Below are 22,957 nucleotides of genomic sequence, written 5' to 3' on the forward strand. Positions count from 1 at the left end.
CTATGAGGCTTCCTCGCCGACTCTTCCCAGGCCAAGGCCGCGCAGGTGGACCTCTCGCAATCTTCCGACCCAGTGTCTTCTCAGTTCCGGGGTTGACTTGACAAACATCATAGCCTTGTTCTCATCGGTCAAAGCCTTCTCGGCAATCTTGAGCTGCAGATCTGCGTCCTCGTCCGAGAAGTCGCGGAACAGTATCTCCATTGCCTGCTCGGGCCACTTGGCGGGGGCGCGAGACCTCAGGGCCTCGGCCAGCATGTACAAGCCGTCCTCGAAGAGGGCAGTGGTGTTGAAGGACGGATGGATGGGTTGGGCCCGCAAGGGAGTTGTAGCAGGAGCCGCCGCAGGGAGTGATGCGGAGCTTGAAGCAGCTGGAGAGCCACTATAGATGTTGGAAGAGAACCTTGACGGTCGGCCGCGACGTTTGTCTGTATCGGGGGCAAAGCGCTTTCGCGGATTTGCAGCGTTGGGGGTCTCGTCGGGGGGCGTGAGGGCGCTAGAGGTCGGGACCGTAGACGGGGGCGGGATGCCAGCAGCGGTTGGGTGGTGGTGAGGCTGGGATGGTGGGTGCGGTTGTGGATGCGGCTGTGTTTGCTGGTGCTGCTGATGTTGATGCTGTTGATGTTGATGTTGCTGTTGCTGCTGTTGCTGCTGCTGTTGCTGCTGTTGCTGCTGATGAGAAACTGACTGCGCCGATGCGGGCGTCTGTGAGATCTGTTGAGTAGAGCTGTGTGTAGGGGTCTGCGTGTACAGACTGGGCTCGATGGTCAGGTCCATGACCTGCTGGCCGGGATTGCTGGTGCCGGAGGCGTCGGCAGCGAGAGGCGTGCCATCGGGGCCCTTGCGCTTCTTCATGATGCGCTTCGGGGCGCCGCCGGAGCCGATGACGTCGGGGAACAGGATCTCCATGTACTCCTCGTGGTCGAAAGGGCGACCCCTGAGGGCCTTGGAGAGCGGCTCTTTCTGTAGACGCAGAGAGCGACGGTTAGTGGTGGGAGCAAGGACGGGCGATACGCTGGTTCCAAGGTACCTCGAAGTGTCTCTGCCATGCCTCCTCGCTCGCCGTCACCATGCGCGTGTTGGGGTTGTACAGGAACTCGGGATCCTCCCTCAAGCCCCTCCACATGCGGAACTTCTTGCGGGCATTGTCGGCCTTGTTGATCAGGTGGCTCTTCTCGGGGTAGGCGACGTGCTTGTCGCGCAGGGCGATGGCGGCGCGCTCCCAGGCGCCGGCCTTGAAGCTGTGGTTCTCCTTGAAGCCCAGCTGGATGGACTCGCACAGCGACCGGAAGAAGGTGGCCTCGTAGGCCAGGTTCCAGCTGAAGCGCGGCGTGCGCCTGTCGGCATTGCGACTGCCGTCTTCAGACATGGCGATAGCGGCCACCAGCAATGGCAAGCCCCCGAGGACCGAGGGCCGCGGACGGGGCGCGCTTCCGCGGCAGGAGGAGGGCTCCCGGAGGGGCTCCCGGGGGAGGGCTCTTGGTCGCAACAGCCAGAGCCAGGAAATCCGATTGACCTGATCTTTCTTGCCGTTGCCGCGCGCCCGGGGGTAGGGAAGGGATCGCAAATAGGAATGCAATTTATGGATCCAGGTATATGCCGCCGTGCCCGTCCACGTCACGTCACGTCACATCCAATCCACTTATCGGCGGCGCGACTTTACTTATCGTGTCCCGTCGTGAGGAAAGGCTAGCGCCGATGGAGGTTGGCAAGGTTGGGACCGGTCTCAGCGGCCAGACGGGAGCGGCCAGACGGGGGCGGGCAGGGCGGGCAGGGCGGGCAGAGTCCACACACCTTTCTGCTCTGAGTCTTGATACCGATCAGATCAGGGTCCTCCAATCCATGCCGTTCTCTGACCCTTGAAGCCTTGAGCACCAGCCAGAAATGTGAGCGGCGGGGCGGCTGCCAAGGAGCCACGTGATCCGATGTTTGTCGCCTATTCTGGAGTACCTGCGTTACCTAGTAGGCCACGGTAATCCATGGATGTAGGTACCTACTATGTATGTCTACTATAGGTAGTATACCTACTATACCTACCTACCTACCTACCTACCTACCTAGGTACCTAAGGTGCCCACACCCAACACCTACATAGATACCCTCGGGAAGGGCCGTAGCTTGCTAACCAATCTAATCCCCACTAAAAGCTGTACCACTTCCCAAACTCATAGGCACGTACATCAGTCATCGGTCATGCATCCGGTCTTCCATCTATCGACAAGGATCAAGGTGGCCAGAGTTTGGATTTTGAAGTAAACTCACAGGGTCACAGCCAAGGCATCCGCATCTGATGTGCCAGATACACGTTGCTCGTCTCCAAGGCCGGTGGGCATCGCGGTCGAACCAATGGCAGACACATGTACCGAACTTGGGTGCCAGGACACCGACTTGGCTTGCCGCCGAGGAACGGTGCTCTTACCGCATCTCTGTTGCATGTCAGAGCCTCGAGAATAGCCGGTGCGGTTGCATGCGAAAAGAGGGACTTCCTGCTTGAACGACAACAGGATTCACCCTCGCCTGTAGTTATCCCAGTCACGTTGTCAAGGCTCTCAAGCTGCCGATCCCCGTCTGGTGTATTTTCTGGACTGCGTATAGTAATGAGCGGCGCGCAAACAAGCTCAGGTCCTCTTCGACCGCCAGGCAAAAGCCTCGGCTTGGACGACAAAACGGGCGCTCAAGAACAGACACGAGGGAAAGGTCCGTAAGTTATTAGTGTGTGTCAGGCCAGGTTCATGTACCCTTGTAGCAGTCTGCTGGTGTCAAATCGATCAAGCAAATCAAGCCTTTCGGTCACCAAAGCCGTCTATCCACTGGCAGAGGAACCCATCTCCACGGCGGGTGGCCTCGGGAAAGCGATGAAAAGTGGATGGCTTCATAAGACAGAAATGCTTGTTCGCATCAAGCTTCATCTCATTTCCAAAGCTCGGAAGGCCGAGTGGAGTCACTGGCTTCGAGCGAGGCGGGCTTTCTCTTGAAACGGAGCCCGGCCAAGATGGTTAACAGAGATCATATGGGAATCTCGCCCACTGTCATCTCCCTCCAAGGTTCTGGAAAGAGAAGATGCCCATTTGGTAGCAGTCAATTGGTGGACGGGATCCCTTTGAAACGACTGCTTCACCGTTGTTGGGGGGCAAGCTGGGGGCGCTGTTTCAGCGATGGCCCGACTGCCCGTCTAAGAACGGCCCCCAAGACGAAGACGAAGCCAAGCTCCAACTGCCGACGCGCCGACGCCTACTCACTGCCCAGTTAGTTACCTAGCCCGTTAACTGAGCTACCGCGGACCAGTTAGGCGCTCGATCTAGCCAAGGGCCCGTGGAATGCCGGCCAACCCAAGAGTCAGAAAGGCTTGTTTCCTGCAGTGTGCCCACTCCCCACCGTCCACCCGTCGCAAAGGGTTTGATGTTTGGTAGCGGCTGGCATGTCATTACTCGTAATTCGTTGCTGGTTTGGCCATTGGGAAGTCTGCTGCAAGGGCACCGTATCGGAATGCATTGGAATGGGTCTTTTCTCCCCTCATCTCCTTCACCATCACAAGAGCGAAACAGCCCTGAGGCAGGACAGAATCATTGGACTGCGACGCTGCCAGGCTGCTACATTTGACCCGACTTCCACCATCTCAACTTTTCCCCCGTCACTCTCGCTGCAATGGGCACCAGCCAGGCCAGCCTTCAAGAGTGTGTCAACCCATTTTGTCGATCTCCCCAAGGTGCATCCAATTTCTGCAGGGCCCCTGCTGCCGCCTGCCTCCCTGCGCCGTTCTTCGCTTCGAAACATGCAAACACCTCCCGTTTCCTCAGTAGTTGCTATGTATCATGGCACAGATGTCTTTCCCCGAGCCACCGTCGTAGTCTACGCCTCAATTTCCTTGAAGGATGATTTGTCACACGCATTTGCCTCTTTGTCAAGGTTACACGAATTGGTACTCTTGTCCAGCAAGACCAAGGCTGGTTTCTATAGGACGACGTGTACCCAGCCTGGGTCATGAAATCCTCGCGAGGCGAGCTTGGAAATAATCCAGTCGCTGTTGCATTCGCCGCGCAGGTCGCAGGTCGCAGGAGCTCAATACTGCCCTCCGTGCTGTTACTACACAGTACATGTATTCGTGCGTGTTTGGGCGCCGCAGATGATGTGAGCGGATTGAGGCTCTGACAGCTAATGCCAAGAAGATGATCGCAGCGCCCGTGGAGCAAGGATGCGATTGGCCCTGGGGTGGCGGTCCAGGAACATATCCGAGATATGGCGGGCACCGCAACACGAGCCCCTGCGCTAGCCTGACGAGCTTCCTGGGATCCCCCTGAGACCGGTGCAGCTGCTACCTTTCTCTTCATGTGGTGGTGGTGGTGGTGGTAAGACCCGACGGGACCGCCCTCCATGCGCGTTGCAGACCCTCCCTCCCCCGTTTCTGACTACCGCCGCCGCTGTTGCTACAAACTACAACGTGCCCTGCGTGCTGGTCAGATTCGTGATTCACCCCACCATCTTGGCGCACTCTGTGTCTGGGAACTGCCTGGGTGGTGGATCGACGTAGCCTGTGCGTGTTTGGCGATCATCCAAGCAGATCCGGATCGAGACAGTGGTACGCAACTCGTGTGCCAGCGCTCGGCATGACGTGCAACAGCTTTCACGATCTCCGTCGCCCGTCTTGGCTAGCTTGGCTAGAGCTTGTATTATCTGCGGTCCCGACAGGATGTGAACCCCGGCTCATCCATAGACATCGAGCCTGTCCCCCTTGTAGGTGCCAAAATCTCTGAGTCCCAGTGGGCCGATCCTCGACTTCTGTTTTTGTGAACGCACTTCCTTGATGGGTCTGGCATCCTGCGAGCCTTGCCTCTTTAAAGCATGGATGGGTCCGTTGGTTTCGAGTCTTGGCTCTGTCTCTTCTCGTCCATCTTGTCCGTCTCGTCCTTCTCGTTGCCTTTCTTCGAGCCTTCACTTTACCGATTCCGTTCTTTGTATTGTTATAGATTGTTTCCTTAGGGGAGACGTTGGGTGACTTATTCAACCAGAGGAGTCGAGCTCCTTCTGTTCACGCTCCTTGTTCCTCTCTCCACCTGGTGTGGGATTTTCCAGCTTGTATCTGTTATTCCTTCCGTCACGATGCAGTCTTTTATGAATGTCATCTTGTTCTTGGGCTTAGTAGCCCTTGTTGCTGCTTCGCCAGCACATATCCAGAAGCGAGGCATCTACAAGGTGGAACGTGTGCCAAACCCAAACTACACCGGCAAGAATGGTCCCAGGGCTTTGTTGAAGACACTTCGAAAGTACCGCATGCCGATCCCGGCCGGCCTGATGGAGTCGGTCGAGTCGAATGAGATGATCACCAAGAGACAACAGGGCAAGAAGAAGGGAGGCAAGAAGGGCGGCAAGAACGGGGGTGCCACGGCAAACAACTCGACTGCCGTTGCTGCCGCTGCCAATAACACGGCGGCTGCTGCGGGCACTGGCTTGGTGACAGCCACCCCGGAGACAAATGACGTCGAGTACCTCTCGCCCGTCAAGATTGGAGGTCAAACGTTGAATCTAGACTTTGACTCGGGCTCCTCTGACTTGTGGGTTTTCAACACCCAGCTAAGCACAGCAGCAACGACTGGACATACGACATTCGATCCGACAAAGTCCAAGACTTTCGCGCTCATGAAAGGGGCCTCCTTCCAGATCAGCTATGGTGACGGCTCTGGAGCTGCTGGGAATGTCGGCACAGACACCGTTGACATTGGTGGCGCTACAGTTACTGCGCAGGCTGTTGAGTTGGCAACTGCCGTTTCCAAGTCCTTCGTACAGGACACCAACAACAACGGTCTTCTGGGTCTTGCCTTCTCCGAGCTTAACACGGTGCAGCCGCAGGGCCAGAAGACCTTCTTCGACAATGTGAAGGCTTCACTCGCAGAGCCACTGTTCACCGCTGACCTTCGCGCCAATGCCACCGGTGCTTACGAATTCGGTCGCGTCGATAACACCAAGTTCACTGGTGCGATGACTTGGGTTCCTGTCAATACCACCCAGGGGTTCTGGCAATTCACCAGCGAGAAATTTGCCGTCAACGGTGGGGCCCCTCAAGCATCGACTGCTGGCGGTCAGGCCATCGCTGACACTGGCACCACCCTCATCCTCGCGGACCCAGCCGTTGCGACCGCATACTATGCTCAGGTCAAGGGAGCCGTGAATGACCAGCAGGCCGGAGGCTTTGTGTTCCCGTGCAACACCCAGATGCCTGACCTGCAGCTCGATGTTGGTGGTACCATGGCGACAGTCAAGGGGTCTGATATCAACTTTGCCCAGGTCGACGCACAGAGTGAGTTTCACCTACTATACACGGTGGTTTTACTATACTAACAGCTCAAAACTCAGATTGCTTTGGCGGTGTTCAGGCCTCTCCCGCCAATCTGCAGATCTTCGGTGATATCTTCTTCAAGAGTCAATTCGTTGCTTTTAACGGTGGCAACAACTCCCTCGGATTCGCCCAGCATGTTTAGAAAGTCAGCCGGGCGTACGTAATATAGCGGCACAAAAGATTGAGGTTGCTGGATCATACCATGCATTGGAAGGAAAAACTTCAAGGGCCAGTATAGAGCTCAGGTGCCCTTGAGTGTACAAAGCGTTACTATCTGTTATATATCATGCAAGGAGAATAAACCTACCATTGGATCAAATATACGGCCTACTGTTTTCAGTCATGTCACTACCGGTGTACTGTAGCTGACCACAATCTCGATCATCAAATTGAGGCGGGTAGTAAACCACAACCCGGTTGAAAAACCCCCCGAAAGGAAAAAAAATTTATGCCGCGACTGGTCCGCAAATCGGACAATTCACGGAAACTATTGGACGCCGCACAGTCTCAAATTTGACTTCGTCGTTTCATCTGACCCCGCTCGTCATCGGAATTCTATTCGTACGTTGAGTTTCATTGAGCTTCTACATTACTAGAGTAACGTAGAGTAAAAACTAGTGGGTTATCGAGCAACAAACCATGGTGATACTAGTCGTGCAGGCTAGGCCAGAATTTGATATAACAGTCTTGGTCGTTCTGCTAACCTCAATTTGCGAAGTTCCGAAAGAACTCTGCGTGATCATCTCGCGTTTCCGATCCACCTTGTTGTAAATTCTATTGTTTTCAAAGGCTCACATGCGGCCCGATCAAGCTCATTTGTGGAAAAAATCAATCCAAAGCATTGATTGACACAGATCGTTGAGCGCCAGTCAGTTCCTTTTTCCTCCAAGCCGAAGTATGTTCGCATACAGCCACAAAACTGTAAACAATTCAGTTTACCCCGGAAAAGGTGCAACTTGCGACAACTGGATAAATCCATACAAGACTGTAGTAAACTCAATGATTAATGCACGCTATACATGATTTATTACACACGGAAATTGAAAAGTCGCGACTACATGGACCTGCCTAGGTACTTTCATATGGGACCTCGGCCAATATTTGCCCATGTCTTGGTCCACCATGACTGCCATATCAAAGATTACCATAGCACAGGTGTCCGCTGTTCAAGTGCTAGTGCAAACCCTGCTTGTTTTGTTCCATTGCCTGGAATGCTTCTGTTTTCGTACTGTAGCAAGCCGAATGGAGCAGCCCAATGAGTCAACCGGCCGAATCGCATCCTGTGCATGAGGGGTCTGGGTTCTGACCTTTAAGCTTAATTCTAAAAATAAAGTTCCTCAGGTAGGCTCGCTCCGACTTTGGCGCCAATAACACACGCCATTGAGCTGGGTTCGGACCGCTGAGCTGGCAGCCGTGGAGTTTGCTATGCTGGCACTGAACTCTTGCGAGATGTTCTAGACACTGAGATCCGTGCGGAGCTGAACGCATTAATCTATCGCGGGACCACCTGATCTGCATATAAACTGCTATTTTCGGCCTAGTGTCGACTATGCGAGATTCACCTGCATTGTCAACTTCCGGAAATTTTCCGATTTGACTGTCCAGCTGTGGGTGCCAGCCGTGGGACTTGGCTTCATTGGGCAGCTCCGGTTTGCCTCGCCGCAGGCATATATTAATCGGATTTCATAAGAAGCTGATTTATAGCCTCACAGTCCGGCCCTGGCGAATGGCATACGATCAAACTTAGTTGCCAGAAAACTTTATGTCTCACTGTGCTCATGTCAGTCGAAGTAGTCTGGGAACGCATGTTTGGCGCACATCAAATCTATTATTAGTTTTCAGGCAAAGCCAAGAAACCACGAATAGTACCATACATACTTTTAATAATGATGTTACATCGTTTCCCGCAAGTCAGAGCAGGGCTAACCCCGCGTCGAAGTGAAGACACCAAAGGTTGCGAACGTATCTTAGGACCCCTATTATTATATGCCTACAGAAGTAAAGGGCCACCTAGCTTCGTGGGCATGTGTTAACACAATATCTACAGCCCGAATCCGATCCTTTAGTTCAGTCTTGCGAAAAAAAAAAAAAAAAAAAAAAAAAAAAAAAAAAAAAAAAAGAACGTCGTACTTCTCGTATTGGTGGGTGCGTTTCTACTTATCGGACCATCGAATTGTCCAGAGGTTGGCGATTGTCCCAACCCCGCAGAATGAACACGAAGGAAAGCTAGAGTTGCATATCCATGGAAGGGTAAAAATTGTAACCTACCAGGATCAGAGGCATGCAGATGGCACTCGGCTGGACCTGGACTATTGTGTTACATGGTCTTAGCTGCATAGGGCCATCGGCCGAGTTATGAAGAATTGTAGGGCAACTATGATACTCGGCCCTTTTTCTCTTACTTTACTTATTTCCTCTTTTTGGGGGGGCTGCCCCTATCGCTGTTTTCGAAGTGGTCTCTTGCCGCTTATGGGCCATACCTCAAGCAAGAAGTGTCAAACATAGAGCTAAATTCAAACAAATAGAAAGTAAAATATTGTGACATATACTCATGCTATGGGTGGTACCCAAACTGACCAGCCTCTAGCTAGAAGATCTTGCCTTCCGCCCAACGGAAAGCACAACGGTCTAGACTCAGCCAAAAACACAACGTTCATCACCCTAGCCGCTTGGCAGGTCCTGGTGTCCAAGTTTTACTATATTGCTCGCTTTTCTCTGGATGCATCACAACCAGAATCAACTCTACGGTGGGTGATCCAGACTCACGATGTACGCCACAGGGTGTGATTCAACCCCTCAGGCAGGAGAGTACACCCCGATTACCATTCCCGGCCAAGGCTAGGTTATCTAGGTCATGAGGTTCTAGTGAGAGCAGTTACTCCATTCCAACGGGTGAGATACGAATATAAAAGGGACAATCCGCTCGCTGTTTGCAGTCTGCCATCACCAAAAGCGCCAAAGTTATCTAGCCGCCAGTTACCATCTAAGTCTTCTCATCCCCTATAATTAGCCTCCATATAGTCAGAATGCTCTTCAAGGGACTTCTCCTCGCCGCGCTCCCTACTGCGTTCGCTGCGCCGTCGGGCTCTATCAACGTCCCCACAGGTGCGGTCCCTCCCACCGGGGTCGTCATCGAGGGAATTTCCTACGCGGGCTCTGGCTGCAACGCCGGTACTGTGGCTGGCGCCATCTCCAAAGATCTCAGTACAATCACTCTCTTGTACGACAGCTTCGTTGCCCAGGCAGGCTCTGGAATCAAACCTGCCGAGGCCCGGAAGAACTGCCAACTCAACCTCCAGCTCAGACTTCCTCAGGGCTGGCAGTTCAGCGTATTCAAAGCCGACTACCGTGGTTACGGTTTCCTTCAAAAAGGTGACAAAGGCGTCGTCAAGTCGACTTACTACTTCAGCGGTGATTCCAGTCAGGTAACTACCCCTTCCGAAGTCGATTTCCGTGGTCTCAGGATGATTGCTCATATATCTCCACTCTACAGGTATCCTCAACGCAGACACTCACAGGCCCGTATGATGACAACTACCTGAAGACGGATCAATTCGGTCTGCAGAGTACCGTATGGTCGCCTTGTGGAGAGGAAGGCCTCCTGAACGTCAATTCGGAAGTCCGCGTCACACCCTTGAATACCAATAACTCGGCTCTTTTGACGGTAAGACCAACCCACTACAGAAAAATTACCTCGTCAAGTAGTGTAAGTACAATGTTGCTGACAAAAGTCCCGCAGGTTGACTCGACTGACTTCAAGTTCACCCAGATTCACTATTTGCAGTGGCAGCAGTGTGTTCGGAAGTAGGCCGGGCTTCCTGAGGTATCCCTGGATGTAGTGGCAAATGCCACGTTTGGTGAGGGTGATGTGAGAGGCTGCTTGTTTTCTCGACGATATGGGCAAGGCATGACTTTATGTTCCACCTTTGTTGAGTAGGCCCATGGAGGCCGTCTTGTACTTTGTCAGTCCGTGCCAGTTCCACAAGAAATACCACTTCGCCAGAGGGCACATAACATATACGAGAGCGAAATCTTGACTTCCTCGCAACTTCTTGCAACCTGCCGTACCCCGCCGTAAACCTAAGCGCGGCGAAAGCTTTAAACCGCGAGATACTTCTAAACTATGTCTCGAGTTCGTACCACACTGTAGGGCATGTAAGTTTATACAAGCATTGTTGTGCGTATAACGAGTATAGCAGCAGTAGGCATACAACATATATGAGGAAACGATCCTTGTCCCATTCGGCTGAACCAAGGTGGGACCTAGGACAGTCATACCGATTCAGAATAATCGCTATCGCTAAAAAGGGAGACCCATATGGGTGACCCAGCCAACCACGGCCAGAGATCACATGGTACCAACATTTTGTACATCAAATCATACCAGAACTTCCCGATGAACTCATGGCCCATTGAGTTTGAAGTACTAAACTTGATAATGGGATCGGTCAATGGCCAGACTAAGCCTAGGGCAGGCAAGAAGGTCATTTCGATGTGACAAGAGCCGTTGAGACTATGTGACCCTCGCAAGGAATGCTTTAATATCTAGTAAATACGTGCACGGGCAAACCAGAGGGGCAGCCTGACTGGAGACCCTTCTGAAAGCTTGGTGTCAGCTGGTGCTCATAACGTGCACTTTGGAAATGTAGTTAAATGAAGGCATGGACTCGACAGCCATAAACAGAACAAAACGAGCGGCTGTGACCAAGGTTGGCACATATGCGAGGCCTTCGGCTATATATTGGTCATCACCCTGAGCACTCGTGTCCGCCGCTGACATCTTCGCAAGTCGCATCACCCTCTCCGAACCGTAGCAATTCCCGCAACGCTGCCCGTGGGGGATGTTCTTTGGATGCGACTTTATAGTTTTGCAGATAGAGCGCAGTTACCACCAGGGAGATCAGGCGTCTATAAAGTGGTCTGGATTATCTTAGCTCAATTTGCTGATAGAGGAGCGGTAGCGGGCGTCATGGGACCTATTTTCTACTGTATCCCTTGAACCCTCCCACGGAGGATCGGCCCAGGTCAGACTTTCGGGACCCAAGACTGCGGATCACTCAAACCTTGTCCAATCCCTGGGGGAAATCTGGGCAGGCGACACCTGAAGACCTGTCAGGGAGAGGATGGGTCAGCTAATGATGCGGCTAGCATGAATCGACGGCCGGGATGGTGTGTCAGATGCCCCTCTCGGCGGAGGGCTTGTTTGCCACCGTTTCAGTGTGGGCGACACGGCGATTCGACAATCGGCATGCGACATGTGTGCTTCCGCGGCCATGTCAATCAAGCCTGCCCAACGGTGCATTACCCTTAAAACCTAGTGTGATAAGGGATGGCGAGCGTCTGTAGTTGTTGGGCGTAGGACAGACAGACATCTCTTCCGATTCACACCCGTGGAGACACGTCGCCAAATAAATAACTAACTTACCATTTCCTCACACGACTGCCTGGAGGAACACAAGAAGATCGAGTTTGGTAATGTTTGCCAAAGTATCTGGGATCTGCGTCGAGTATTAAGCGTCTGCGCGGCGCTCGGGATTGGCTGTCGTCATGGCCCCTCACTTGACCAAGAAGCGTCAGCCCGATGAACAACGACGCCCGACCATCTGGCGATTCATCTCATCCCGTCGCTTTGCGCAGCGTGGAAGACGGGACTCTGCAGATAATGCGGATGAGGTGCAACCTCGCGGCATTGACAGCCCCTTCTTTCAGGACTCGGACAGATCTGAGTCCATCCTCATCAACGATGACGATGACGATGACGATGCAGATGCGAGGTCGGCGTGCTCCGAGTCTCAGTACTCAGATGCCCATTCCACCTGGGAGCACCCCATCACGAACCGTGAGGACGCCATTTCGCTGGCATTTAGCGAACTGCTCCACGCGGACGCGCGCGACAGTCTGTCAAACCATGTCGTGCCCTCCGCGTCCCAGCCAGGGGTGTCGGGCAACGCCCGTAACGCAAACACAGGTACGACGGCAGACGGGACAAGGGATGACAACGACGTCGTCAGTGTCGAGGGTCTTTCTCATCACCTTGACACCTACTTGGCGCAGAACCCGGACATGAAATCAATCACCAGGATTGAGCGGATGGATGGAATTGACCCCTTTTCTACAAGCTATCTTGCATCCCAGCAGAGCAACCTGGAACGGCCACGGGAAACCGCCGGTGGAAGCAGTTGGACTCATGGCAAGGGGAAAAGTGTCGACAAAGGATCCGAGTGGAGTTCGGCCAGAAACCCTTGGGCAGTGCTCGAGAGTAACGAAGCCTGGCACGACGAGCGGCACGAGCTGCTGGAGGAAAATGCCCGTCTCCGGGAGCAAATCGAGGAAATGAAGGCTACAATGTCGCCGCCATCCAGGCATAATGGACCATATCATACAGAGATGCCCACTCCTGAGCAATCACCCTCTGCCCGACCAGCGAGTAGGCTGAGGCGCTCTAGGCAGAAGAAACGCCAAGATGTGACTCTGTTCGAGACCACAACATTGCGAGATCTGGTCCTCAAGCGACTATTTACACCACACGTCATAGTCGATGGGATCATTCACGACCAAGAACAGCCCGTAACCCTCGATACGCCCTTGACACCAGCACAGGTCCACGACTTCACCAGGATCATGAACGATATCATCACGTCGGGAAGCCACCTCAAACAACCAATAGCCCTGTGTGCTGTTTGCCACCTTCCAAAGTTCAAAGGCGTAAAAGGCTCGCTTCAGAGCTCTTATGTCTCAGAGGTCCTGGCACAGTTACCAACCGTCTCTTCTTCGGCCTTTGAAGACTTTGACCCGATATGGGGCACCTCTAGATGCTGCCGAAGGTTTGTATGTAAGACGTGTCTCAGTGCAGCCATTATCTCAGGAATCGGCACCCAGTGGTGGTTTGACCTGTCAAACCTCGCGGGCAATTGGCTCAAATGTCCTGTGCCATGCTGCGGGCGAAGCTTGCCTCTTTATTCAAGTCCCGAAGTCGCAGGCGCGCTGCAGAAGCTAGGAGTGCATCCTACGATCTCACATGTTGAGCGCTTCGAGCATGCCGCCAAGCTTCGCGCGGCACTCCAGAACCTAGATCAGTTGCCCAGCAAGGACGAACTCCGACGAGCCAAGGCTTTACACGATCGACTTGAGCGCCACAATCGAATGCGGCCGCTGCTAGACGAAGACCCCAGTGACGCCGGTGGTGGTGGTGGGGAGGTGCCCACGCCTGACTGCTTTGCCGTGGACACGGCTGACGGACGAGGCACTCTGACAGTACCGATCTTCACACACTTACTTCGGGGCCGCACCCCTCGAACCTGCCTGGTGTGCGATGAGAGGTACGAGGAGTTTGACACAGGTCATACTCAGGCCTGGATGCGGGCAATAAGGGGCTTCGATGGCGAGTGGACCTGGCGCGTGCTGCGTTTCCCGGCAGCCTCTATTCTACCCGCTTGTCATCATGATCTCGATATTTGCAGGAAGTGCTTGTGCCAGTACATCGCGACGCAAATAGAGACACAAGGACATAGTGTGGTAGATAATATCGCCTGCCCAACTCCTGAATGCACCCACAAGTATACGCACCCCGAGGTGCGGCACCTTGCAAGCCCCGAGGCTTTCGCTACCTATGATCGCTACACGGTTCTCAACTCCATCTCATCGCTGCCGAACTTTCGCTGGTGCTTACGAGAGGGGTGCACCTCGGGAAGTTTATACGACGAGCCGGCTCCCTATTCCCTTTCCCAGGTTGCCGAGATCGACACAAACTGTATAGAGTGCTCCGACTGCGGCTTTACAATGTGCTACGCCTGCCAGAGCCCCTGGCATGCCGGCTTGACGTGTGCACAGTATACCTCACAGCGTGAGGCTTCGTTTACCGAGACACAAACATGGCTACAGGAGCATACGAAACCATGTCCCGGGGAAAGTTGTGGTGTGCAGGTTCAAAAAGGCGATGGATGCTTCCACATGACTTGTTCTCGGTGTCGACATGAGTTCTGCTGGGAGTGTCTTGCAGACTGGCAGGGTATATTCGTACCGGATGATGATGGTGGGTTTCTTACAACAGACGGACACCGTGAGGGGTGTTTTTTCAGAGGCGAGGGTGCTCCTCTGCCGACGCAAGTCATGGGTCAGGATATCGAGACAGGGCTCAGGAGGTTGGAGCAGCGTGCTGCAGATGCAGCCCCTGTGGTATAGCATGGACTGCATACGATAACGGTTTATCCATATGGGACATTGGTTTTCACGAGGTCATGATTTTCGTCGCCTATCCAGGACAGCATTTTCAGGTGGCTGTTTCTTACTTGCAACTTAGCGCTTCAGGTTACAAGACAAATTTGCAAAAACCAGGCCCGTATTGTACACTGCTTGCATTGATATACCAAACATGATTGTCATTGTCATTCCCGACGAAGAACGTTGCACATTAGGTAGCCATCGGGTTAGCTTGTACGCCATGTCATTTGGCAATGTATCACGAACCTGTTCGTCTAGACTAGGGTCCGTATGCAGATATGGTAGAATCCCGTGTACTTGGACACAGTGGCTCTCGAGACCATCGAGTGTAAAGGGGCCGCCGGCTGACCTAGGCAAGGACCGAGTTGAGTTGAAGGGACTGGTGCGACCCCTCACGATCCACGGCCAGCTATCTTCGGTGTTCGTGGGCCGCCGGCCGCCTCCCCAGTCTTGGCGCCGCCGTTGCGTGTAATATTTTATGTGGGGAGACGGCCAACCAGATTGGATCCGGCCCGTACCTACGTGCTTGTCGGAGGGAATATGCGAGAGTCACCAGTTGATTTTGTGGATAGCTGGTGCCGTTCGATGCGGTCTCACCCGTCTGCCGATTTGGTCCTCCAAGAAGGAGTCATGCTTGGCCAGCTGTACTGTGACTCACGCGCCTTTCGCGCCTCGTCCACGCATAGCCACTGTCCAACAGCCTGCCTAGCCCAGCCGTACTGCGCCCTCAGTTCCCCCAAGTCGATCTAAACAGAAGCTTTATCCTTGTTGCGGATACCTCGAGACCCGATCTCGTCCACTATCATATCACCATGGCCTCGCTATCCGAATGCCCCTTCGATGTTATCCGGATGGTGCTGGACCTCCTCACCGAGGTTGGCGACCTGTGGAGTCTCGCACTCACAGACCGCCGGCTCTATCGCATGACAAACCCGGAGCTCTACGGGAGGAAAACTCTGGAGAGCAGGCGTGGTCTTCACTGGGCAGCCTTCCTGGGCCGGCCCGAGACCGTGGAGCTGTTTCTCAAGAACGGCGCCGATCCCAACTGGTACTGGTGTACGGTACGCGGCGGCCCGTGGTCCAACGACTTTTACGGCGGAACCAGGTCAACACCCCTGGCCTGTGGAGAGTGCAAAGATCCATCTTTTGACACTCTTCAGGACCGGTACGGAAGAGTCCTGAACTCGCGATGGCGAGAGTACGTAAAGACGCAGAACCCCCATGTGCGTTTCATGCTGGGGAAAAGCACCGACGAGATCGATGGGGGTAATCGACAGGCCGGGTCTTCCACCTGGACTCCTTTACATCTCGCAGCACGGGAGGGCCACGCAAAAATCGTCAAGCTCCTCCTGGGGCACGGGGCAGACCCAAGCTTGTCCTCTTACAATGTTTGTGCGTGCCGTGACCCCAAGCGTCTTGCCGTGCACGAAAGGCCCCTTGTTGGTGGTCGCGCCCAGGACGTCATCCCCTATCTCCCGTGGTCTGCCCTCCACCTGGCGATCTGCCACGGACATGACAACGTGGCATCTATCCTCATGGATGCTGGCGCATCCAGAATTGTGGATGGACCAAAGTTGCCGTTTAGAGGTGGCCGCCTATTTCGAGGCACTACTGCATTGCATACTGCTTGCCAGCATGGCCGCCTTGATACTGTGCGATACATAGTAGAGAACTCCTTCCAGACTGATCTGGACGTTGAGGATGCCCTCGGCGAGACAGCGCTGGACTATGCGTATCTTTACGGCCAATGGCCGTGTCTCGAGTACCTGCTGCAGAGAGGAGCCAGGCGGGACGGCCGTTATGACTTGCTCGCACACCCGATACACGGCCACTCGTTCAAGAGCGCGTCCCGACTGTTGGGTAACGGCCTCCGGTCAGGCACCACCAAGACCGGCGCAGGAGAACTTCACAATGATTTGCCTACCGCTCCCTTGATCCACGCAAGTTTATCGCGGCCTTGGGGGTCCCCCCCGCGCGGCCGCCGCGCCGAATTCAACTCGCGACGGTACGCCAGGGCGAAACGTTACGAGACACCACCTGAAGCCTCCATACTAAAAGATGGACTGGAGTGTTTGAGATATCTCCTGCAAAGCGGGGAAGACGTGAACGGGCGTGGCATGGAGGACGCGACGCCTCTGGCCGTTGCCGTCCGCCACGCCCCGATTGAGGTTCTTAAGATGCTGCTGGAAGCAGGGGCCTCGGTAAACGCCACTGACGTTAAAGGTCGTACGGCTTTGTTCCTGGCCTGCGTTTGGACCCGAAGTTCAGAAGTCATTGAATTGCTGCTCAAGTACGGAGCCAACCCTGAACGTCAAGGCCAGTCCTATGGGCCGATAGGTAAGGCTTGCCAAACGTATCTTGGGCCGAGGGCGGATCAATCCAAGCACGAGATGGGGCTCGAGGTGGTCAAAATTCTGCTCCGTCATGGCCCCAGGCCAACCGTGAAGTCACTTGGCGATGACCTGTATCTGGCAATGGGATATTCTAACCTAGCCATTGCCAGACTGCTACTCTCCAGGTTGGACCTCGAGATCAGCAACGCGGCCGACTACCAGAGGCTTTTCCGATCTGTCTGGACGGTGGACACCACTTGTCTCAGAACGGTTCTCGACCTGGACAAGGAGAATGGCATAGTCAAGGGTGACCTTTCGCTTTTGCGTCTTGTCCGCTACAAGGCGAGCAGCACAGAGGCGGCATCGCTACTGTTGGACCGCGGCGCGCAATGTGTCTATTGGTCTGAGAAAGACGGTAGTGCCTTGTACTGGGCAGTCGCCCATCGCCGCGACACAGCTTTCGCTCGGAGACTCCTCGACGCTGGTGCGAACCCCAACCAGCTATATGTGTCCGGGCAACAGCGATCGTGCGCCCTCCTGGAAGCGGTGCGGTACAGAGAACACGACTACGTCAAGTTGCTGCTTGAAAAGGGAAGCGATGTCAACCTGATGGTCCACGAGCCGTGTGCCGGCCAGGCCGAGTCTACGCCGCTGCTCCGGGCAGTTCAACAACGGCTGCACCGCGACAGAGATACCCCCGGGTGGGCGCGCAACGGAAAAGGGCCCATTGAGCGAATGCGCGACAACAGCAGAGGGATTATTGAAACATTATTGGCCGCCCCTTCTGTTCTCAGCTGGACAGAGCAAACCCGGGAAACGTATTTGCGGTACGCCTGTCAGTCCAAGTCCCCAAAACTCTTGGAGATGCTTGTGAACGCTGGCGCTGGGAGCGTATTCAGAGAAAGGGTGGCAGGCGATCAGCTGCACTCGAAGGTTGAGCAGTTGGCAGCAATATGTTCAAAGCCTCCACTCGGCGACCTGGACATCCGTTCCGTTGATCATGTCATTGACTGGCTGGAGTACTGCACCCGGTCCGGTGCAGCCTGGTCGCACCGACCGGCAAATGAACGTTCCAGCCGCGAATTATACCTGGCTCTACTGGATCCTACAGGACATCAGTATAACCATCACCTAGCGCGCTGCCTGGAGCGGAGGATATGCTTTCATGAAGACGGACAAGGTGAAGCGAGGGTCGTCATATCAAAGGACCCGCTTGAGCATAGGACCGAGACGTTGCCATTGCGGGGTGGCATGACTGGTTCTCAGTATCAAGGTTGGTAAGGCGCTTGGGAATCATGGCGATTGGGATATGCTCCTCGCTATCCCTTCACAGTATGACCTCAGCCGCTGGCATTATATATAATGATATACATATATCTTGGATTCATATATTACATGTGCGCTATGCACTTGTGCCATTAGCGTGCCGTACCTCATGCCCTTTCTATCTACTTGTGCTGGGTCTTTCTTGTATGGTTTCCAAGACCACGGTCAAAGTCAGACCTAATAATCCAATGTCCTTCATCAAACACATCCACACACTCTTTGGTGAGGAATAAGTTCCCAAACTCCAGACGCCTCATGTCTCCAAGCATACACGCTCAATAAACTCCTCCTCTACTCGCTCAGTACTCTTCGACAGCACAATTGGGGTGCAAGACGTAGACGATCTTCTGCTCAGCCGCTTCGCCGCTGTCATCATCGCCATCGCCTGAAGCTAGGCCTTCGCCGCGCACGGCCATAAGAATGTTGTCCTATTTTCAAGCAGTCAGTCTCGGTAATCTTTAATCTTCATGCCGTGGCACAGAGAGCAAGAAATTCGACATTATAGGAAGAAGGGGAAGAAAAAAAGAAAAGAAAAAAAAAAAGAAGACCCAAAACATACCTTCACCATTTTCTTCAATACCATCTTCGACAGGGCCAGTTCGCGATGGTAATCCTCCTCGCCTTCGAGCTCCTCCTCCTTCTGTTCCAAGTACCACTGCAAGAGATCCTCTGCCTCGACGCCCTCGCCTTCGCCTGCTGACTCATTCTCGTTCACACGGCTAACGAAAAGATTCACCATGGCAATGTAATTCTCGTAGGTGATGGCCGTCTTCTTCTTCTGCGCTCCGCTCGCCTGGGCTTGAGAGGGCGAGCCGTCGGCGTTGGCCATGGCGGCGTCGCCCTCCTCGTCCTCGGCGGGCCGCTGAGCTCCAGAAGCGGCATCCGCGGCAGCGATCAGCTCGGCAGCATCTTCTGGGGTCTCGTCCTCGTCCTCGTCCATCTCCACGTCGTCGTGCTCGACGCTGATGATACTCTGGCGCAGAAGTCCAAAAGCCTCATCGACGAACTCTGCGCTGATCCCCTCGACACAGTTGGCCTTGGCAATGGCCTCGGACAGGCGGATCAGACTCTCGAGCTGCCGGACGGTGATCCGGTAGCTGTTCTTGCCGATGCCTCCCTGGGAGTCGTCGGCACGCAGCTCCTTGTACCGCTTCACGAGCTGCTCCCTCGCCTCGTCTGTGAACTCGGGGCGGAAGGTTCGGGCGAAGCGGATGTAGCGCTGTAGACATTCGGTGCTGAACTCGGGTTCTATGGCGCTGTCGCGGAGCTGGTGGATGCCCACGATGTGCTCGGCAAGATGCCTGTCGATCTGGTCGTTGCACTCGTCGAGAATGACAAAGAAGAGATCGAAACGGGACATGATGGGGGCCGACATCTGAATGTTGGCACGGAGGGTCGTCTTGCGGTTGTACCGCCCACCGACGGGGTTGGCGGCCGCCAGGATCGAGGTGCGGGCGTTGAGGGTGGCCTGGATGCCGGCCTTGGCGATGGAGATGGTCTGCTGCTCCATGGCCTCGTGGATGGCGACCTGGTCGGCAATGTCCATCTTGTCGAACTCGTCAATGGCACAGATGCCGTTGTCGGCCAGCATGAGGGCGCCGGCCTCGATGGTGAACTCGCCCGTCTCCTCGTCTTTGATGACGGCGGCCGTGAGACCGGCGGCCGACGAGGCCTTGCCAGACGTGTAGACGGCACGGGGCGCGAAGGAGCACACGTACTTGAGGAACTGGGACTTGGAGGTGGACGGATCGCCGACGACGCAGATGTTGATGTCGCCACGGAGCTGCATGCCCTCGGCGGTGGTCTTGTGGACGCCGGACATGAGCTGCAGCAGGATACCCTTCTTGACGATCTCGTGGCCGTAGACCATGGGGGCGATGGACTGCACGAGGCGGCTGTAGATGTGGCTGCTGTGCACCATGTCACGCAGCTCGTCGATCTCGGCGGGGGTCATGGAGCTCAGGACGGCCGACTGGGCCTCCTCGACCGTCTCGGCGTTCTCGGCGTTGGCCTGGGTGAGGGAGCCGATGATGTCCTGGACGGGCCGTTGGGCATTGGAGCCCGGGGTTGAGGTGTCCGAGTTGACCATGTTGGCGAGGAAGGCCAAGTGGTAGGTCAGGTCGCGCACGCCCAGGGCCTTGAGGCCCGAGACGCCACTGCCGCCCACGTCGTTGCCGCGGGGGGCGTTGCGGTCATCGCGGATGGCCGTGGGGCGCACGCCGGGTAGGCCGAGCTGGGAGACGTCGGGCACGACGATCAGGGCGCCGGTGAAGATGCACTTCTCGCCGGCCTTGGCGCGGTCGACCATCTCGCCACGAAGGATGACGTCCATGGTGCGAGGCATGCTGCCGGTGGGGATCTCGGCGCTGTTCTCCTGGATGCGGACCTTCTGCCAGTCGACAAAGGTGCTCTGGCGGATGTCGAGCTGCCAGGCGAGGCGGTTGTTGCACTGCATGTTGGGGCACTGGGTGGGCTCGGTGTAGCGGAAGGTCTGCTCGACGTTGGGCACGACGGCGCGGCAGGCCTCGCAGGCGAAGGTGGCCAGCGAGAGCTCGGGGCGTACCTCGGAGGTCCTGGTGACGGTGCCCGAGATGGAGAGCAGCTGGCCGATGTTCTTGGCGCGCAGGGCGCGGACGCGCGAGACCAGGGGCAGGTTGTAGAAGGCGATGGCGAACAGCTTGTCCGTCTGCTGGTTGGCCGTCTTGCTGCCCTGGGCGGCCTCGGACTGGCTGGCAGAGCCGGAGCCGGAGCCGGAGCCGGCGTTGCTGGCGGCCGAGGTGGTCTGGTTACTGGAGGCGGTGGGCTGGCGATGCTCACGGAAGTACTGGGGCTCGTGCTTGGCGATCATGTTGTGCAGGCCGTTGGTGAGGAAGGGCAGGAAGCGGTAGTACTGGCTGTTGATGGCGTTGGACAGGCCGCCGTTCTGGTAGGCGGCGATGTGGTCGTAGTTGACGTAGAAGGTCGACAGCTGGTAGACACGCATGGCGTGGATCTGGGCGACGTAGTACTTGTCCGTGGTCACGGCGCTGGACGTCGGGGCGCCCGACGATGAGGGATCCTCAATGAACCTGTAGACGGTCGGGTTAAGCCTTGGACGGGACGGGACGGGACGGGACGCCCAGGAGAGAGAAGTCGGGCAGACTCACTCCTCGATAAAGTTCTCAAAGTGCTCCTGCACCGTGATGCCGATCCTGTCCTCGACGCGCGGCACGTCCTGCGCAGCACCACCAACGCGGCGCGCGCGGCCGGGGATCTGGTCGTCGGCGAAGCCCTCGGCCTCGTCGTCGCTCGGGGCAGCCAGGCTCTCGGAAGGGGGCGCGCGGGGGCGCGAGTTCCTCCGGCCGGGCCGCGATGGGGCATCCGACATGATCATGCCGGCATCGCTCGAGGTTGCCATTGCGACAATGTGCTGCAGAGTCTGGTGTCGGCCAGGCCCTGGGGGAAGGGGGGATGGGCTGGGCTTCGTTCGTTGGGGAGGGGTCAGTCAGTCAGTCAGTCAGTCAGCAGCAACGGACCGAGCCGCAGCGAGGAATATACGTAAATGTGCGTGTATCACACGACGGCGGTGGTGTCGTACCCTGGAAATACCGGCTTTCGGATGGGGGCAGAGGAGGATGATGGTGGTGATGGTGATGGTGCTGGTGCTGGTGCTGGTGCTGGGTGATGAGGAGGGGCTCAAGGGGGGGGGAAAGAGAATGGGAGTTTCGCGTCTTTTTTTCTCCTGAGACGCGTCCGCCGACGCGGGCCAGGCGCGTCCCCGCGTTCCTCCCCAACGCTGTTTTAATTGATTGCATGGCGCTAAACTGCATGCGGCATGGTCGGCTTGGCTTGTATATGGCAACTCGGTTACATGGTAAACTTATGTAGTTACAGGGGCAACGATCTATCCGTCCATCTACCGGTACCTACCTACCTCAGACTGCATCTTCAACAGATTGTCTATCTGACTTGCTGATTTTGCATGTCCCGAGGATAGAGCGGCCAGAACCCTTTTCCGACGGCACGAACCAGAATCTCGGCCGTCCTCCCCGAGCGAGAGGCAGATTAGATTCTACGGGTCAAACAGGGACACTTGACAATCGTCAGATCGTTTGATATACGCATCGCAACACACAAGACTGCTTCACAAGGCATGGTCTCTCTGGTCTATTACGCCGTCATCTCATCGGAGCTACTGCTTCGCTAGCTGGAGAGCTCATTGGTCTTGCGCGTCTCCTTCTAGACTCAACGTCTGCTGGTTCTGTACCTCGCTGAGCTGGATGCTTCCTGTCTTGCCACGCGCCCCTGCCATGAATGTCGCATCCGCCTCCTCTCAGGACGCCCTGGACAGGACAGTTACTTGTCCCTGGCCAAGGCTAGGCGTTTCTTGTTTCATTTCATATCGTCCCTCGGGTAGACGTTGCTTTTCTTGAAAGAAAAAAAGGTTATTCATCATCCCTATCATTCCTTGCAACGCCTGGCAAACATCCCTTGTCCAGTCGGTCCGGTCCAGTCCAGTCCAGTCCAGTCCAGTCCTTGCCTATTCTGTGCTCCAATGACATATACATTCCGGCCGAAGTGGCATCATCAAACTCATGCCAGGCCGTCTTTTCGTTTTACAGTCGTGTGGAGTCGCAGCAGAAGAAGAAAAGACAGACACAGGTCTGAAAGAATTAAAAACGAGTACGCATGATCAAGCGTGGCCCTCCCCTCATGGCGAGCCCACAATATCATTGGAAGCCGCGCCCCTATGGTGATGGGAGTAGGCTGG

General features: G+C 55.4%; 6 protein-coding genes across 6 annotated transcripts; 4 read left to right on the top strand and 2 right to left on the bottom strand.

Moving 5' to 3' along the window:
* JN550_013296 (uncharacterized protein) lies at nucleotides 1–1,366 on the bottom strand (the record flags this gene model as incomplete). The annotated part of the gene is made up of 2 exons (XM_049311867.1): nucleotides 1–960; nucleotides 1,028–1,366. 2 exons carry the CDS (start codon nucleotides 1,364–1,366, stop codon nucleotides 1–3), a joined length of 1,299 nt encoding a protein of 432 aa, XP_049164734.1.
* A 3,728-nt stretch (nucleotides 1,367–5,094) lies between these two features.
* JN550_013297 (uncharacterized protein) lies at nucleotides 5,095–6,470 on the top strand (the record flags this gene model as incomplete). Its single annotated transcript, XM_049311868.1, has 2 exons — nucleotides 5,095–6,289; nucleotides 6,346–6,470. The coding sequence occupies 2 exons, from the start codon at nucleotides 5,095–5,097 to the stop codon at nucleotides 6,468–6,470; spliced, it is 1,320 nt and encodes a 439-aa protein (XP_049164735.1).
* Nucleotides 6,471–9,354: 2,884 nt separating this feature from the next.
* Nucleotides 9,355–10,136, top strand: JN550_013298 (uncharacterized protein; the record flags this gene model as incomplete). The annotated part of the gene is made up of 3 exons (XM_049311869.1): nucleotides 9,355–9,753; nucleotides 9,822–9,992; nucleotides 10,068–10,136. The coding sequence occupies 3 exons, from the start codon at nucleotides 9,355–9,357 to the stop codon at nucleotides 10,134–10,136; spliced, it is 639 nt and encodes a 212-aa protein (XP_049164736.1).
* Nucleotides 10,137–11,875: 1,739 nt separating this feature from the next.
* On the top strand, nucleotides 11,876–14,509 carry JN550_013299 (uncharacterized protein; the record flags this gene model as incomplete). Its single annotated transcript, XM_049311871.1, has 1 exon — nucleotides 11,876–14,509. The coding sequence occupies one exon, from the start codon at nucleotides 11,876–11,878 to the stop codon at nucleotides 14,507–14,509; it is 2,634 nt and encodes an 877-aa protein (XP_049164737.1).
* An 851-nt stretch (nucleotides 14,510–15,360) lies between these two features.
* JN550_013300 (uncharacterized protein) lies at nucleotides 15,361–18,162 on the top strand (the record flags this gene model as incomplete). Its single annotated transcript, XM_049311872.1, has 1 exon — nucleotides 15,361–18,162. The coding sequence occupies one exon, from the start codon at nucleotides 15,361–15,363 to the stop codon at nucleotides 18,160–18,162; it is 2,802 nt and encodes a 933-aa protein (XP_049164738.1).
* Nucleotides 18,163–18,506: 344 nt separating this feature from the next.
* JN550_013301 (uncharacterized protein) lies at nucleotides 18,507–21,604 on the bottom strand (the record flags this gene model as incomplete). The annotated part of the gene is made up of 3 exons (XM_049311873.1): nucleotides 18,507–18,635; nucleotides 18,767–21,275; nucleotides 21,354–21,604. The coding sequence occupies 3 exons, from the start codon at nucleotides 21,602–21,604 to the stop codon at nucleotides 18,507–18,509; spliced, it is 2,889 nt and encodes a 962-aa protein (XP_049164739.1).
* Nucleotides 21,605–22,957: the final 1,353 nt, after the last annotated feature.

This window comes from Neoarthrinium moseri, assembly GCF_022829205.1.
Source record: "Neoarthrinium moseri strain CBS 164.80 chromosome Unknown scaffold110_Wmoseri_CBS_16480, whole genome shotgun sequence".
Classification (NCBI taxonomy): Eukaryota; Fungi; Ascomycota; class Sordariomycetes; order Amphisphaeriales; family Apiosporaceae; genus Neoarthrinium; species Neoarthrinium moseri.